This window comes from Erpetoichthys calabaricus, chromosome 7, assembly GCF_900747795.2.
Source record: "Erpetoichthys calabaricus chromosome 7, fErpCal1.3, whole genome shotgun sequence".
In the NCBI taxonomy this organism is placed as follows: Eukaryota; Metazoa; Chordata; class Cladistia; order Polypteriformes; family Polypteridae; genus Erpetoichthys; species Erpetoichthys calabaricus.
Window position 1 is genome coordinate 183199170 of NC_041400.2, and position 14467 is coordinate 183213636.

Below are 14467 nucleotides of genomic sequence, written 5' to 3' on the forward strand. Positions count from 1 at the left end.
CCCCCGTGACCCTGTGTTCGGATTCAGCGGGTTGGAAAATGGATGGATGGATGGATTTATTTCTAGCAGGATTGACATCTGCAACGGATTAATCACTGGCTGTTCCAATCATTCTTTCGGCAGCTTTAAGTTAATTCAAAATGCTACAGCAAGAACTATTACAAGAACAATACAGAACTCCATTTCTGGCTCCCAGTTAAGTTCATGGCTGATTTCAAAATCTGCCTTTTAACATGTAAAGCCTTAAATGTTTACTTATCTGAGGTAGTCATTACTTACAAACCAGAGCGCACATTAAGATTTCAAGATGTTGGCCTGCTTATGATTCCAAGGATTTAAATGATATAACAGTGGGAGTCGAGCTTTTAGTTACAGGGCCCCGAGGCTGTGGAATGATCTGCCTGCTATGATAAGAGGTGCCCCTTCAGTCTCAGCCTTTAAATCTGGGCTGAAGACTCACGACTTTAGACCAGCATACCCTGACTAGAGCTGCTGATTAGCTGTCTGTACTGCATTTCCGTTTGTTAGTCATTTGTACAGAATTATAAGTAATACAACATTTTTAAACCTTTACTATCCCTTCTCTATTCTGCTTCTCTTCTCAGTATCTGAATGTGGCACTTGATGCCACTACTCTACTGCCAGGCTGCTCTCCTGTGTATGGAAAAGCCATTTCAGATAAAGGAGCATTGGGATCATCACACCGAAAGATTCTCTCATCAGATTGGACAGCCAGCACAGACTCCACTACAGAAAACCCAGGAGCGGGTAGGCGGCCAATTGGCTGAGGTCTTCACGACTTTGACTTTGTTTTTGACTTTCTCTTGTACAATTTTAATCTCCACCGTTGTTAATTGGCCATAGTTCATCAATTAATTAATGGATACATATTTTTGGCTTCCATTTATGTTTAATCAGTCTCTACCTTGTTCTCTGCGTGTTTTAACAAATCTATATTTATATGTGCACCCGTTCTGTATTTAGCAATTAGTATAATCTAATCTTGTATTTTAACAAAGAATTGTTCACAGTGCTCTGCGCCTGCATTTAATGAAGAGCACTTAACAAAAAATAACTTGCATTGTATTGTATTGTTTGGTTAAGAGCACATCTACCCAGTCAGCCACTTTTACAGAAGGCTCAAAACTGTACTTGTTTATGTGAAACTCTTCTTTGATGCTCCTGCACATTAAACAAGCTAAGTCACACTTACATGATCTTGGTGGCCATCGTGGTTACACTGCCGACAGTCACTGCAGCTGAAGGGAGCACAGTCCACATGCACATGTAGCTCACACACTGTGAAGACAAAATAAACAAACGTGTGAGCGCTTGGTGTTTGTCTTTAAGAAACGGAAAAGTTCTCAACTCTCCCGCTAACAGAAATACTCAAATGAGCAACTGACTTGACCAAAAATGAGCCAAGAGCTGCTGCTTCTTCTTCTTCTTTTTTTTTTTTAAATGAACTGTACCAAAATAGAAAACCACACAGGGAGGGAAAGGGTTATGTTTTGCCAGTGAAGGTACAGTCACCACATGAAAACAAATCTGCAAGAATAAGAATATATGAACAGCAGGAAAAATGGTGGAAACACTAGAATTAAGTCACAATGTGCAACCAATAAAGGTGCGGCCTACCGCAGCACAGAATCTCCAAGGAGCTACAATTCCGCATCACTACTCTGTCAGAAAGTCAGTTAATTCATGACTTCAGGTTCACTTTTTCGGTCAATGTCACAGGAACAAAGACATTTTTTATTAAAGTAACATTAAAAAGCTATAAACAAAAATGTGATACAATAACAGTCAAAATGTAAGCTGTTTAGTGGGTCTACAGGTGGTCTTGATGCTTGTGAGCCCCGGTTGTCACTCCTCCGTAATTCAAGAAATCCAGTTGTCGTCTCCATCAATGACATTCAAGAATCTAAAGAAACTAGCTTTCCCCATCAATACTGACTTAATGCATTCAACATTGATGCTAACCATTGAATGATTTTTGGTAATCCAAAGCATCCAAATATGTCAATCAATACAAATTAGGAGATGAATTCAAAGTAACCAGCTCTCTCCATCAGAACAGATCTTGCAACATCTAAATTAGATAGATAGATAGATAGATAGATAGATAGATAGATAGATAGATAGATAGATAGATAGATAGATAGATAGATAGATAGATAGATAGATAGATAGATAGATAGATAGATAGATAGATAGATAGATAGATAGATGTGAAAGGCACTATATAATACACACTATATGATAGATAGATAGATAGATAGATAGATAGATAGATAGATAGATAGATAGATAGATAGATAGATAGATAGATAGATAGATAGATAGATAGATAGATGTGAAAGGCACTATATAATACACACTATATGATAGATAGATAGATAGATAGATAGATAGATAGATAGATAGATAGATAGATAGATAGATAGATAGATAGATAGATAGATAGATAGATAGATAGATAGATAGATAGATAGATAGATAGATAGATAGATAGATAGATAGATAGATAGATAGATAGATAGATAGATAGATAGATACTTTATTAATCCCAAGGGGAAATTCACATTCTTCAGCAGCAGCATACTGATACAATAAACAATATTGAATTAAAGATTGATAATAATGCAGGTAAAAACAGACAATAACTTTGTATAATGTTAACGTTTAACCCCCAGGGTGGAATTGAAGAGTTGCATAGTTTGGGGGAGGAACGATCTCCTCAATCTGTCAGTGGAGCAGTAAAATATAAAATAATATAAAATATAAAACATGAAGCAATACAAATAAATGATATTATGTGATAACCAGGGGGTACACCTGCCGCCCCGATCCGACACAAACTGTCAGAGACATCAGTTTTGTCCAACAAAAGCCCCTTTATTTAGGAAAAGGAAACCAGAGAAGTCTCCAAAGAATGATACCTGCAGTAACACTGTCCTTTTCTTCCAGAGCCTTCTCTACACCTCATAGTTGAGCTTCATCCACCTCCTCCCAATTTAGGCTCTCTTCTGTGAGGTAGCTGTTTCCTTTTAAGCCACACCTGGGAGAACTTCAGGTGGCTCGTTAGGGAGACCTGGAATTACTCCCAGGTGCGGCGGAACCCCAAAGTAGGTCTCTGCAGCTTCCCTTGGCGGCATCCCTGGAACCCAACAGGGCTGAGCCGACCAATACCAAGTTCCATATAGCCCTGTGGGACTCCGAGGGACCGTTACACCCTAAGGGGACTGCCAGACAGCAGTTTGGGGGAGATAACGCCCTTCGTAAGTCATCTCCCCCTGTCCTTCCACATTACAAAGGCATCCTGCTCAGGTAATGGCACCGGCCGCCATCATTCACAATGACTCTTAGCAGTCCCAAAGGTTCAACGATGTCAATCAACTCTAGTTGGTACTCAGCTCTTGAGAACTGAACACATCCAACTGTCTCCATCAATACTAATTTGGAGACAACTCAATTCCAAAGCACCTGGCTTTCCTCTATTGGCACCAATTGAGAAATGATTTGAAATTTCTCTGAATCTTTATGTCATCTGTGGCACCTTCAGATATCTTCACCTACGGACCCCTAAGCTTTGTTTCACATTTCGTTATGTTGTAATCACATGGTAAATTTATTTAACCTCCTTAGTGTTAAACCTGAGCGTCGCTTCAGCTGTAAAAACCGTGCTAAAAGTGTTAGTCCCAAGCATTACTCGGGCAACTGTATAAACGCATCTCACATAAGCATTAAACCCGAGGATTACTCGGGCTGTAAAAGTGCTAACAGAGTTAATGCTGAGCATTGCTCGGGAAACATTATAGGTGTGTCATGCATAAGCGTCAGGCCCGAGTGTTACCCGGCTTCTCCTAGCCTCATAACGGCGTCTTGTAAGAAACGTTTTCCAGGGGCTCAGGTGTTGCACACTCTTGAAGGTGATACAAGCAGTGATGACGAAGTGAATCTGTCTTCAAGCAGTAAAATTGAAATGGACAGCAAAATCGAAAGTGATTCTGATGAATCTGAAAGTGACACTTGTGTTAATCGCACATGTGCAGTGTGCTGTTCAAAAGCTGATCAGTCTGGAAAGAAAATCCACAAGGAATAACACTACTAGTGTCCCGACTGTGATGTTGGACTGTGTATTTCACCATGCTTCAAGATATTCCACACAAAAGACAGATTTTCATAGCATATACGATAGTAGCATTTTTTTATTATTATTATTATTATTTGGATCATTAATATATGTTTTACACTTCTGACTTCACGGGTCTACAAAAAAATATTTTTTGTTTGCTACTCAGAACTTCAGAGCAGCTCTCTATTAAGTTTTTCACACTGGTTTCATATATGAAATCGGAATTAAGCTAGCACATCAGATTTTTGAAATTGCTTTGATGTGTTTATTCTGAAAACAAACTAGAATTCAATACCAGAGACACGTTATTCCTCTGATACACATTGTCAAATGGTGGAACTTCTATGGAAAGCTGTGTGCCTTTCCAAATCATGCCAAATCAACTGAAATGACAACAGGTGGAATCCAAAGAAGGTGTAGAAACATCTCAATGATGATCAGTAGAATGTGATGCATCTATGGTATTTCAGCTTTTTTTTTTTTATTGATATTATTTGAAAAAAACAACATTCCATACCATCATGTCAAACTTAAAAAAACATAATTTAAACCACCGCCTGATTCAGACTTTCCCAGAGTATTCCTGCGGAGACCTCTGAGGACGCATTGTCTCTAAAAAAACATAATTAATTTCCTCGGAGATTAATTCTGTACAGTTTTCATCAGTTAATGACAGGGGATTAAGACGCCAGCTACGAGATGAGTGTGTAAGGGCACTGTGATTAAAGATCAATGATCAGAGGGATGTGGCTGGAGAAAACAGTAGTGTCACACTTGCAAGATTTGATAATGAGCAATAAATTATTGTCAATAAAGAAATGTTCTCTATCAGATCCATGGAGAAACTGTGTGATTAATTTTGCAGTGTTAGATGTTATCACCACTACAGGTGAAGACCTATCCATGTTAGAATTTAAAACAAAAAGTCATTATAATTTTATGAGTGTCCATATTAGGAATAGATGCAAATACATTTTGGATGAAGTCTCTATCATCTAGGTGTGTAGACATTTATCAAAATTACTTTAGATTGAAATAAATTTCCCATCACCATGACATAGTACCCTTCAGGATCATATACTACGTCTGATACTACAAATTAAATTGTTTTGTGTATTAAGATTCCCACACCTCTTTATTTTTAATAAATTTGCAACAATTTCTAAAATCCTATTTTTGCGATGGCTTCCCTTGAAATTCAGAGTTCATTTCTAAATCGTGGTTCTCACTTTCAGAGTTCTACATGGTCAAACATCTACCTACATTGCTTAGCTTGTACTATATCCAGGGTCTTAGAGGTCTTCTGATCAGAGTTTGTTAGCTGTTCCACACACCAGACTTAAGACTAAAAGTGATTGAGTGTTGGAGGCTGTGGCCCCTAAATTGTGGAACTCTTCTTCCTGTAGACATGAGACTGCGGACATCTCAACGGTGATCAATAGAATGGAATGCACCACAGCCATATTTCAAGTGTCATAGCAAATGGTCTGAACACATGTGTCAATATGATATTTCACTTTTTATCTAATATATATTGTTCAAAGTCTGTGTGTGGATATATGTCTGGTAGAGAAATCCACACCCTTGGACCTCTCTGCCAAAATTTGCAAAGTTCCCTCATGTGATCTGGGGAAGATCATAGACTATGTCCTGATAAATATTTCAGCATAAAAACAGTAGCCATGTTAACACTCAAACTGCGCTGTGCTGGGAAGGGAATTTATGGAAATGAAGTGTGCTTTCAGTACCATCCAACCATCCCTGTTAAGGGGTAAGCTCTGAGAAGTGCAGGTAGATGGGCCTATGGTGTCCTAGATAATGGACTATCTGTCGGGCAGGCTGCAGTTTGTGAGACTCAAGGACTGTGTGGGCAGCACTGTTACACCACAAGGAATAGTGCTGTCTCATTTTCTCTTCACTATAAACACCTCAGACTATAAATATAACATCAGGTTATGTCACTTGTAGAAATTCTCAGATATTTCTGCACTTATGGGGTGTATTGACAAAGGGGATGAGACAAAGGAGAGGAGACAGGTGGAAAGGTTTGTTTCTTGATCCAAAGAGAATTGCCTGGAACTTAATTAACATCAGCAAAACCAAGAAACTGCTTATTGACTTTTGTCGCACCAAAGAGCCACTAAGTGCATCACTATTCAAAGAGTGGATGTCAAGGTGGTGCACTTAAACCAGTATAACTGGGGGTCCACATCAATGGCATGCTGGATTGCACAGAGGAACTATAGAAGGAGGGGCAGAGCAGGATTTTCTATAGGAGATTGCGTACCTTTAATGTGAGAAGTGACATCCTTCACATTTTCTACATGTCTGTGATGGTCAGTGTGATTTTCTAGATTGTGGTGTGCTGGGCTGATAACATCAAATCAAGAGAGGCCCACCGAATCAACAAGCTAATTAAAGGGGCAGGGTCAGTTATAGCATGGAGTCTGGTCCCCCTGGAGGTCATACCAAAGGAGAGAATTAAAACCATTATGAACAATGCTGCACATCCTTTCTCTGACACACTAACACTGAGGACTTCCAGCTAATAATTTATTTAGCAAAGTGTGTCAAGAAACACAACGGGGACTTCTTTATACCAACAGTAATACACCTGTATAGCGCCTCACTGGGACTGGGGCTGCCAAGTCAGAAGTTTCCTTTCTTATTCATTTTCTTGATTTTTAGTCATTCTGATGTGCGTTCAGGCAATAGATGCAAAATGATGGTGACTGTGAGGAGAAACGATCAACACACGATTACACAGTATCACAAACCAATTGAGTTTTTGCTTTCTAGAGCTGGTTCAGTTACAGAGAAACACACTTTCGCACAGATAGCAGCCTAACAAATGCAGGATCATCTGCAGTTTTGCACAAGTCTCATATCTCACGGTAATAAAAACCTTTATATGTGATTGACTGACTAATACAAGCAGTTTCTGTGTCTTGCAGAACACTCACGGACATCAGAACCCCATTCCTCTGAAACCTGACACTTCCGAAGACAACAACAACATTTATTTCTATAACACATTTTCATACAAAAAGTAGCTCAAAGTGTTTTACATAGTGAAGAAAAGAAAAATAAAAGACAAAATAAGAAATTAAAATAAGATAACATTAGTTAACATAGAAAAAGAGTAAGGTCCGATGGCCAGGGGGGACAGAAAAAACAAAACAAAACTCCAGACGGCTGGAGAAAAAAACAAAATCTGCAGGGGTTCCAGGCCACGAGACCACCACCACCACCACCAACAACAGTGCTTTAATTCTTTTTAATTCCAGGAAGACAAGGGCGGAGTTAAATGTCTGTGGAAGTCTTTTAAGTTCACTGTTGCCTTTTTGAAAGACTTCAATATTGTTTCTAAAAATTCACAAGGAATGATTAAAGGTGTCTGCACACTCCTAGTCTGTTTGATTTTTTCCAAATCGGGGAATGTTTTGTTACTTTGTCTACATTTCTAGTTAGTTCGGATGCCGTTTGAAACACACATTCGGCTGAACTAAACATACTAATAACCATCCTGTGGACTTCTTTCAATGAGGATTTCCAGGGGGGAAAAAACATCAAGGAGGGTCAAAAATCTTTGGATTAACGTATCGCCATATTTTCCAAAACTATTTGGTTTATTTACCAAACAGAGCCTGGGCAGAAGACCTCTTAATACTGAACAATTGGAAAAATACTTGAAAAGCATGCGCCACTACACTTGGTACGAAAAGGACATGTTTAAAATGGACAAGTGCACAAAAGAAGGCAAGCCCTGCTGAGGGCACACACTGATGTGAGTCAGGGCCGTCTAAACAGCACCATAGGCCACCGGGCAAAGTAGAGCACTGGGGCTCCTGTTTTAATAGCAAAACAGAAACATACATAGGCATCAGAAAAAACGTGGGGCACCCGGGCAACTGTCCAGCATGCCCATGCATTAAGACAGCCCTGATGTGAGTTACTTTTATGACAGCAGACGTGTCAGGCGAGTTTCAATTAACTGAATGATGTTGCGTATTTACTCACCAGCTCCCACCATATGAACGCAAATTCACATTAAGTTAACTCAGATCACTTGTATTCTGTTTTAACTCATCTATAACTACTTGTTAATAATGGTTACTTTGGAAGTTTTGATTAACTTTTACTGCACATGTCAAAGTTAGTGTATCTACTTAGCTGCATTACACCTGTGTAAGATTAGGGGGTCGATCATTGGTCTCACAGTGCACTGCTATTCATTTCTCCGCACCCCTGTATGTTTTTTGATCGACCAGTGAGTTTGCACCTTTTTTTTTGTTCTTTTTCCAACTGCTGTATGATCACACGTGCGAGGGGCATGTATCAGGGTTACCAGGCTTACTCTGAATAACTGATAATTGGGCTGATTTCTGCGCAAATTTTGTCACATTTTTATTTTTGTGTGGATGAATTTTTACCTTTTTAGTCTTTTTTTTATCCTCCACATTAACCCTCAAGTCATTAGGCTATGAATTAAATTCCCTGATTACAGACAGCAGATGCTTAGTGTAATGACCACAGCACACACAGTTTCATGCAGTTAGATCAGTCCCACATCAAATCACATTCATAGTAATGCAACCCACTGCAGGGTTGTTTTGGTCTGCACCCGAGTGCAATTGGCGTGTTCACAGCTAACTTAACAAACCGGACTTTCAGGGAAATTGTTCTAGAGTTCAAATGAAAGAGGCGTGAAATTGCCTTAAAAGGACAATTCAAAGTTTTACTTGTGCAGCTCTGAACCTGATATGTGACAACGGTGATGCTACACAATGCAGCCCACTGCCTCCATTGATGCAGATTATGTTGCAACTCTTAGTTATCAGAGGCGAGCAGCAGATCTTATCAGTGCTAATTGAGACCTTTCAGCATCAATGGTGATTTCAAAATGCTTATGCCTTACCAGGGCCCTCATCAAGGCACTGTCTTTACAAAAAGGACCATGAGATCCAACCAAAATACCAAAGCCAAACACAAACTAATAAAATCGGCAGAAGTCTCTCCTAGACTTTCTTGTATACTTAGATATGAGGATGGATATTTGAGGAGTAACCCGCAAGACAATGATTATATTTTAATACAGCAGAGTCTCACTTATCCGACATAAACGGGCCGGCAGAACATCGGATAAGCGAAAATGTTGGATAATGGGAGGTGTTAAGAAAAAGCCTATTAAACGTCAAACTATGTTATAATTTTACACATTACGAGCCTAATACAGTGGAACCTCAGTTCACGAACATCTCTGAACAAGTACAAATCGGGTTATGAACAAAAAGTTCGCCAAACTTTTGCCTCTGTGCACGACCACACACTCGGTATAGGAACAAGCCAGCTTCCCTTTCGGTTGGTGCGCGCCGATAATTTCCTCACATGTTCAGTCTCTCCCTGTGCAGCGTTAGAGAGAGAGCGCGAGAGAGAGAGACACAGACAGACACATGCAACACAAGAGAGAGACACACGCGAGAGAAAGAGAGACACACGCACGCGCGCGCGCGCACGCACACACACACACACACACACGTGCGCGCGAGAGAAAGAGAGACACACACGCAAGCACGCGCACATGAGAGAGAGAGAGAGACGCGCGCGAGAGAGAAAGAGACACGCACGGCAGAGAGGGCCAGCTACATAATCTACTGTAATCATGTTTTACAACAAAACAACAGAAAAATTTAACTGAAAAAATGAACTTAGCAACAAAAAATAGACTACGCTCACGCTCGCAACTTACAGTTCTTGTTGCCGATTGATGCGTTTTTTTTTTGGCGGTGGGACGTCGGATAATACAGAATGTTGGATAAGCGAAGGTTGGATAAGCGAGACTCTACTGTATTATGTACATTAAAGAACCATCAGCAACAAATCAAATCAAATTCATAATATATTGAACAATTATTATAAAAGTAAAGTTGAATAAATCGGACTCTGCAGCTGCATGAATAAAAAATTTGCCATGCTAATTTTATTTTGGTGAACAATTCAGGTAAATTACTGCTTTCAGTAAGCGAAAGTTGGTCAAAAGATAGAACAGACTTTAGTAATGTGTGCACAAAATTTTGTTTATGTAAAGCAAAAATGTTCTCAAATATGTATTACCATTTGAACGTCAAACGTAAAATAGAGTTTATCTCGAAAACCAGTTGTTTTTCGAAAAAATGCAAAGCAACAAAAATACTTATAATGTGGTGCTTTACCATAATATGATGTGAAATTGTCAAATTTTTAATGTTAGCGGAGATAACTCAAACATTGTTAGAAATCTATAAGCAGAAGTGGGTCAAAAGTTGGAAGAGACTTTAGTAATGTGTACACAAAACTATGTTTACGTAAAGCAAAAACGTTCTCAAATACGTATCACCATTTGAACATCAAACGGAAAATAGAGTTTATCTCAAAAACCAGTTGTTTTTCGAAAAAATGCAAAGCGACAAAAAATACTTAGAATGTGGTGCTTTACCATAATATAATGTGAAATTATCAAATTTTTAATGTAAGCGGAAATAGCTCAAAAATTGATAGAAATCTATGTTTTGTACCTAATACTTGAATGCAAAATTTGGTTGACCAAAGTGAAAGCGTACTCAAGTTATTGTGTTTACATACACACAGACACACACAGAGAGACATAAATCCAAAAATGGTATTTTCGGACTCAGGGAGGTCTAAAACATCGAGATTCATCAAAATATCGAAAATCAAAGTTTTGGACGATTACAATACTTTCCCTACAAGAAAGTAAATCTGACTCAGTGGGTTCTAACGCATCGAGAATCGTCAAAATCTCGTGGTTGAATTTTTGGACATTACAATACTTTCCCTACACTTTGCATACGAGAAAGTAAAAATGTCTTTTAAACTAGCAAGAACCTGAAGCACCCAAATCTTACAAATATACATTATTATAACACACAAATTTTGTTTAGAGTTATCTAGACATATGGGTGGCAACAAACACACATTAGTAACTTTTTCACCATGTCCTGTGAACTTGTGATGGTAATTGAGTGCTGCAAAAAAAATATCGGTATAGGCAATGCAGCAGAATCCAAAATAGTGTCACCTGCACCAGAAAAATATCAATAAAATGGCACTGTGGGGGTTATCAAAAAATAACGCTTTTAAAAAACAACAGCGAAACCAAAATAGAATTACAAAACATTGACAGAACTAGACAGTTTAAACCTCCAACTCATACTTTTAATGATGTTTGGCACTGTAAACTAACCAGAAAATCATAAAACTGTATTCTGTGAAAGTAGTTATTAGTGTTGAAACGATATCAAAATGTCGATTTCGGTACTGATACCAATTTTCGCATTTCAGTGTTCTTTTAGAAAACTAGTGATGGCGGGAAAATGGCAAATGGTGTCAAAAATTGGAGCGATAGACGCAAAAAAACCAATGCCAAATTGCAAGAAAAAAATACTAGCGACAGTCGAAAACCAGCAAACGACAAAGTGAAAGGGTTTTGGAATCCTTCAGATTGGTTATAACACTAAAGTTTTTAAGCGACTTTTAACCCTGTAGGGTAACTGGTCGAAGGTCACACCCTCCAAAGACATGCCCCTACAAATCCAGACATGATCTCAGATACTGAAACGATTCATCAAAATCTCGACATCAAATCTTCGGAGGATTCCAATACTTTCCCTATACTTCGTATATGAGAAAGTAAAAATGACACGAATAGTTTTTAATTGATCAGTAAACGTCTTAGTAAACAGAAACAGTCATCAATGGCAGAGTGGTGGCTCTGATGCTAAAGATCTGTGCTGGTATTAGGAAGGTTGCTGTTTCAAATCCTGTTATTGCCAGAAGGGATCCTACTCCTACTGGGTGCTTGAGCAAGACCCCTTACCTGACAACTGTTCTAGGGGCACTGTACAATGGCTGACTCTCCACTCTATTACCCTTTGGGGATTAACAAACTATATCAAATAAAAATAATATATATGTCGTGGCCACCCTTAGCCTTAGCCTTACAAACATTAGCAATTCTCTTAGGTCCACTTGCATGCAGTTTCTGGTGGTTCTTGTGTGGTTAGAAGTTCCAGGCTTCTGGAAGAATTTGCCACAATTCCACTGCACACTTTGGCTGTCTTACTCATAAAAGCCACCTTGGCTCAATGATGTGGAGATTAGTTGCAGGATTCCCTGTTCCTCTTCATATGATTTTGGCTGTGTCTTTTGTTTCACTGTTATGCATGCAGAATGAAGATGGGACCATTTAGACACCTCCCTGATGGTAGTGCATGATGGGTAAGAGTCTACCTGTACTTCTCAGCAGTGAGAAGGCTATCAGTTTTGATCAAATCACCAAATTTGTCTGTGGAATTGTAGTCCCAGTCCTGTACAGAACCTCCATTGTGTTTTGCTGTCACCTGCTGACGTTCACCCATGAATGTTCTCCAGCCTTACCTCCTTCTGTTGTAGCCAGACATTTCCAGTTTTGACCCATCAGTCTAAAGCTCCTGCTCACCCCAGTCTTTGCCTTGGTGAGTAGTTTGGTTTTATTCACGCCTTGAATAGCTTTTTGGTAAACACTTTCCATGAAGACCACTTCAGACAGGACTACTTTGGATGGAGGGTCCCATTGGCTTCTGCTAGTTCTAAGCTGGCAGTAGTGCTGGACATCTTCCAGTGTCGAAGGGAATTACATTTCGGAGCTGACCACAGTCCACAACCTTGCCCGTTTATTTGTGCTTTTGCAGGAGAGCCTGGACAGCACATCTGGAGACACTTGATGCACTCGATGATGCAGGATGACCACTTATGTTCACTTCTGCCACGCTGCAGGATTTGCAAGTTAAGCTGTCACATCGACCACAGTATGGCGGCCCCTTTCCCAGTTTAATTCCCTCCACACAGCTCTTACTGTTTCGGTTCCCCCTACACATGATGTCTCTGATCATTAGCACCTTCATCAAGCAGTGGGCTGTGCACCTTACAAAGATCTCACACTTTTTAAATGGAAAGTACTTTATTATTACTACTGTATATGCTAATTTCTTTCTTTAAGGACATTCAAAGATCTTATAGTATTGCTTCTCTTTTTGCAGAAGGAATATTTAGAACTCCAAAAATGGGCTCTTTACTATTGACGCACTAAAATAGTTGCCCAGGACAAATGTTTTGGTGAACTTTCCAAAGTGTCTTAAGACATTTGCAGTACTGTACTTAAAAAGAGGACTAGAGGTGCAACCATATCCAAGCCCGCCGGCTTCTAAGAGATAAGCAAGGAGTGTCCAACAGTGTTGAAAACTGATGAAAGGTCGAGAAGGATGCAGACAGCGGAGAGGGAAGTGAGTTAGATGAGTTAGCATTGACCACATGCATCCCTGCACTGGACCCAGGCTTGTGACACTTTCTTACAGTCTCTTCAGAGTGGCCCACACAAGTTAGCATCACAGAATATGCTCAGATCAGTTCTGGGGCATGGGAGGCTGGCAGTGAATTCTTCTCCATCTTCTTCTTCTTCCATAGCTATTCCCATTTTTATATGGGGTCGCTATTTTTTTTGACTAGACTTCTCCAATAGCGGTTTCAGCAATGAATTGCAGGATCCTGTTCTCAAGAAACCTCTCAACCCATCTGCATTGAGAATTTCCATCCCGTCCCCCCCTTTGTACCATTCCTGTCCAAGGCTCTATAACTCATAGTCCACAAACAACTCTGCTCTGTTCTCTCGGACAGCAATCTATTACACCCTCTTCAATCTACTGAGAGTGCACTGCTTCTAGTCACTAATGCTCTGACTTGAGCAGCTTCCCTGTCCTCTGTCTGCATCCTTCTTGACCTTCCATTAGTGTTTGACACTGTTAACCACTACTTGCTTATCTCTAACTTCTAAAAATTTAGAATCCAGGGTTTTGCTTTGTACTAATTCTGGACTCCTCACTTTCATTCATCAAATATACTTCTTCAGTGAACCAAACAACTCTCTTCATAATATTCAGAGGATCCAAGCTGTCCTCATTAATTAGACCATGAAACTACTTGTTCAGGCTCTGGTGCTATCTCGGCTGGACTACTGCAACTCTCTCCTGGCAGGATTTCCTTCAATTGCTAGCAGACTCTCTAGCTCCTTCAGATTGCAGTTGCTCGACTGGTGTTCTGTGTCCCTCATTTCATCAGAACATTAGAACAATCTTGACGAGCACAGGCCATTCAGCCCAACAAAGCTCATGCGTCCTATCCACTTAATTCTTCTAAAATAACAAAGTCGAGTTTTGAAAGTCCCTAAAGTCCTACTCTCTACCACACTACTTGGTCACTTATTCTCTGTGTAAAGAAAAATTTCCTAATATTTGT

General features: G+C 39.6%; 1 protein-coding gene and 1 long non-coding RNA gene across 2 annotated transcripts in view; one reads left to right on the forward strand and one right to left on the reverse strand.

Moving 5' to 3' along the window:
- Nucleotides 1–14467, reverse strand: part of LOC114654940 (diacylglycerol kinase theta) — a 360676-nt gene that overhangs the window by 123379 nt on the left and 222830 nt on the right. The window contains 1 exon segment of the mRNA XM_028805813.2: nucleotides 1214–1299. Within this exon segment, the coding sequence (XP_028661646.2) occupies nucleotides 1214–1299 (86 nt within the window).
- Nucleotides 7145–14467, forward strand: part of LOC127528827 (uncharacterized) — a 102521-nt gene continuing 95198 nt past the window's right edge. The window contains exon 1 of the long non-coding RNA XR_007935434.1: nucleotides 7145–7199. This is a non-coding gene — a long non-coding RNA (uncharacterized LOC127528827). The remainder of the gene's footprint in view (nucleotides 7200–14467) is intronic.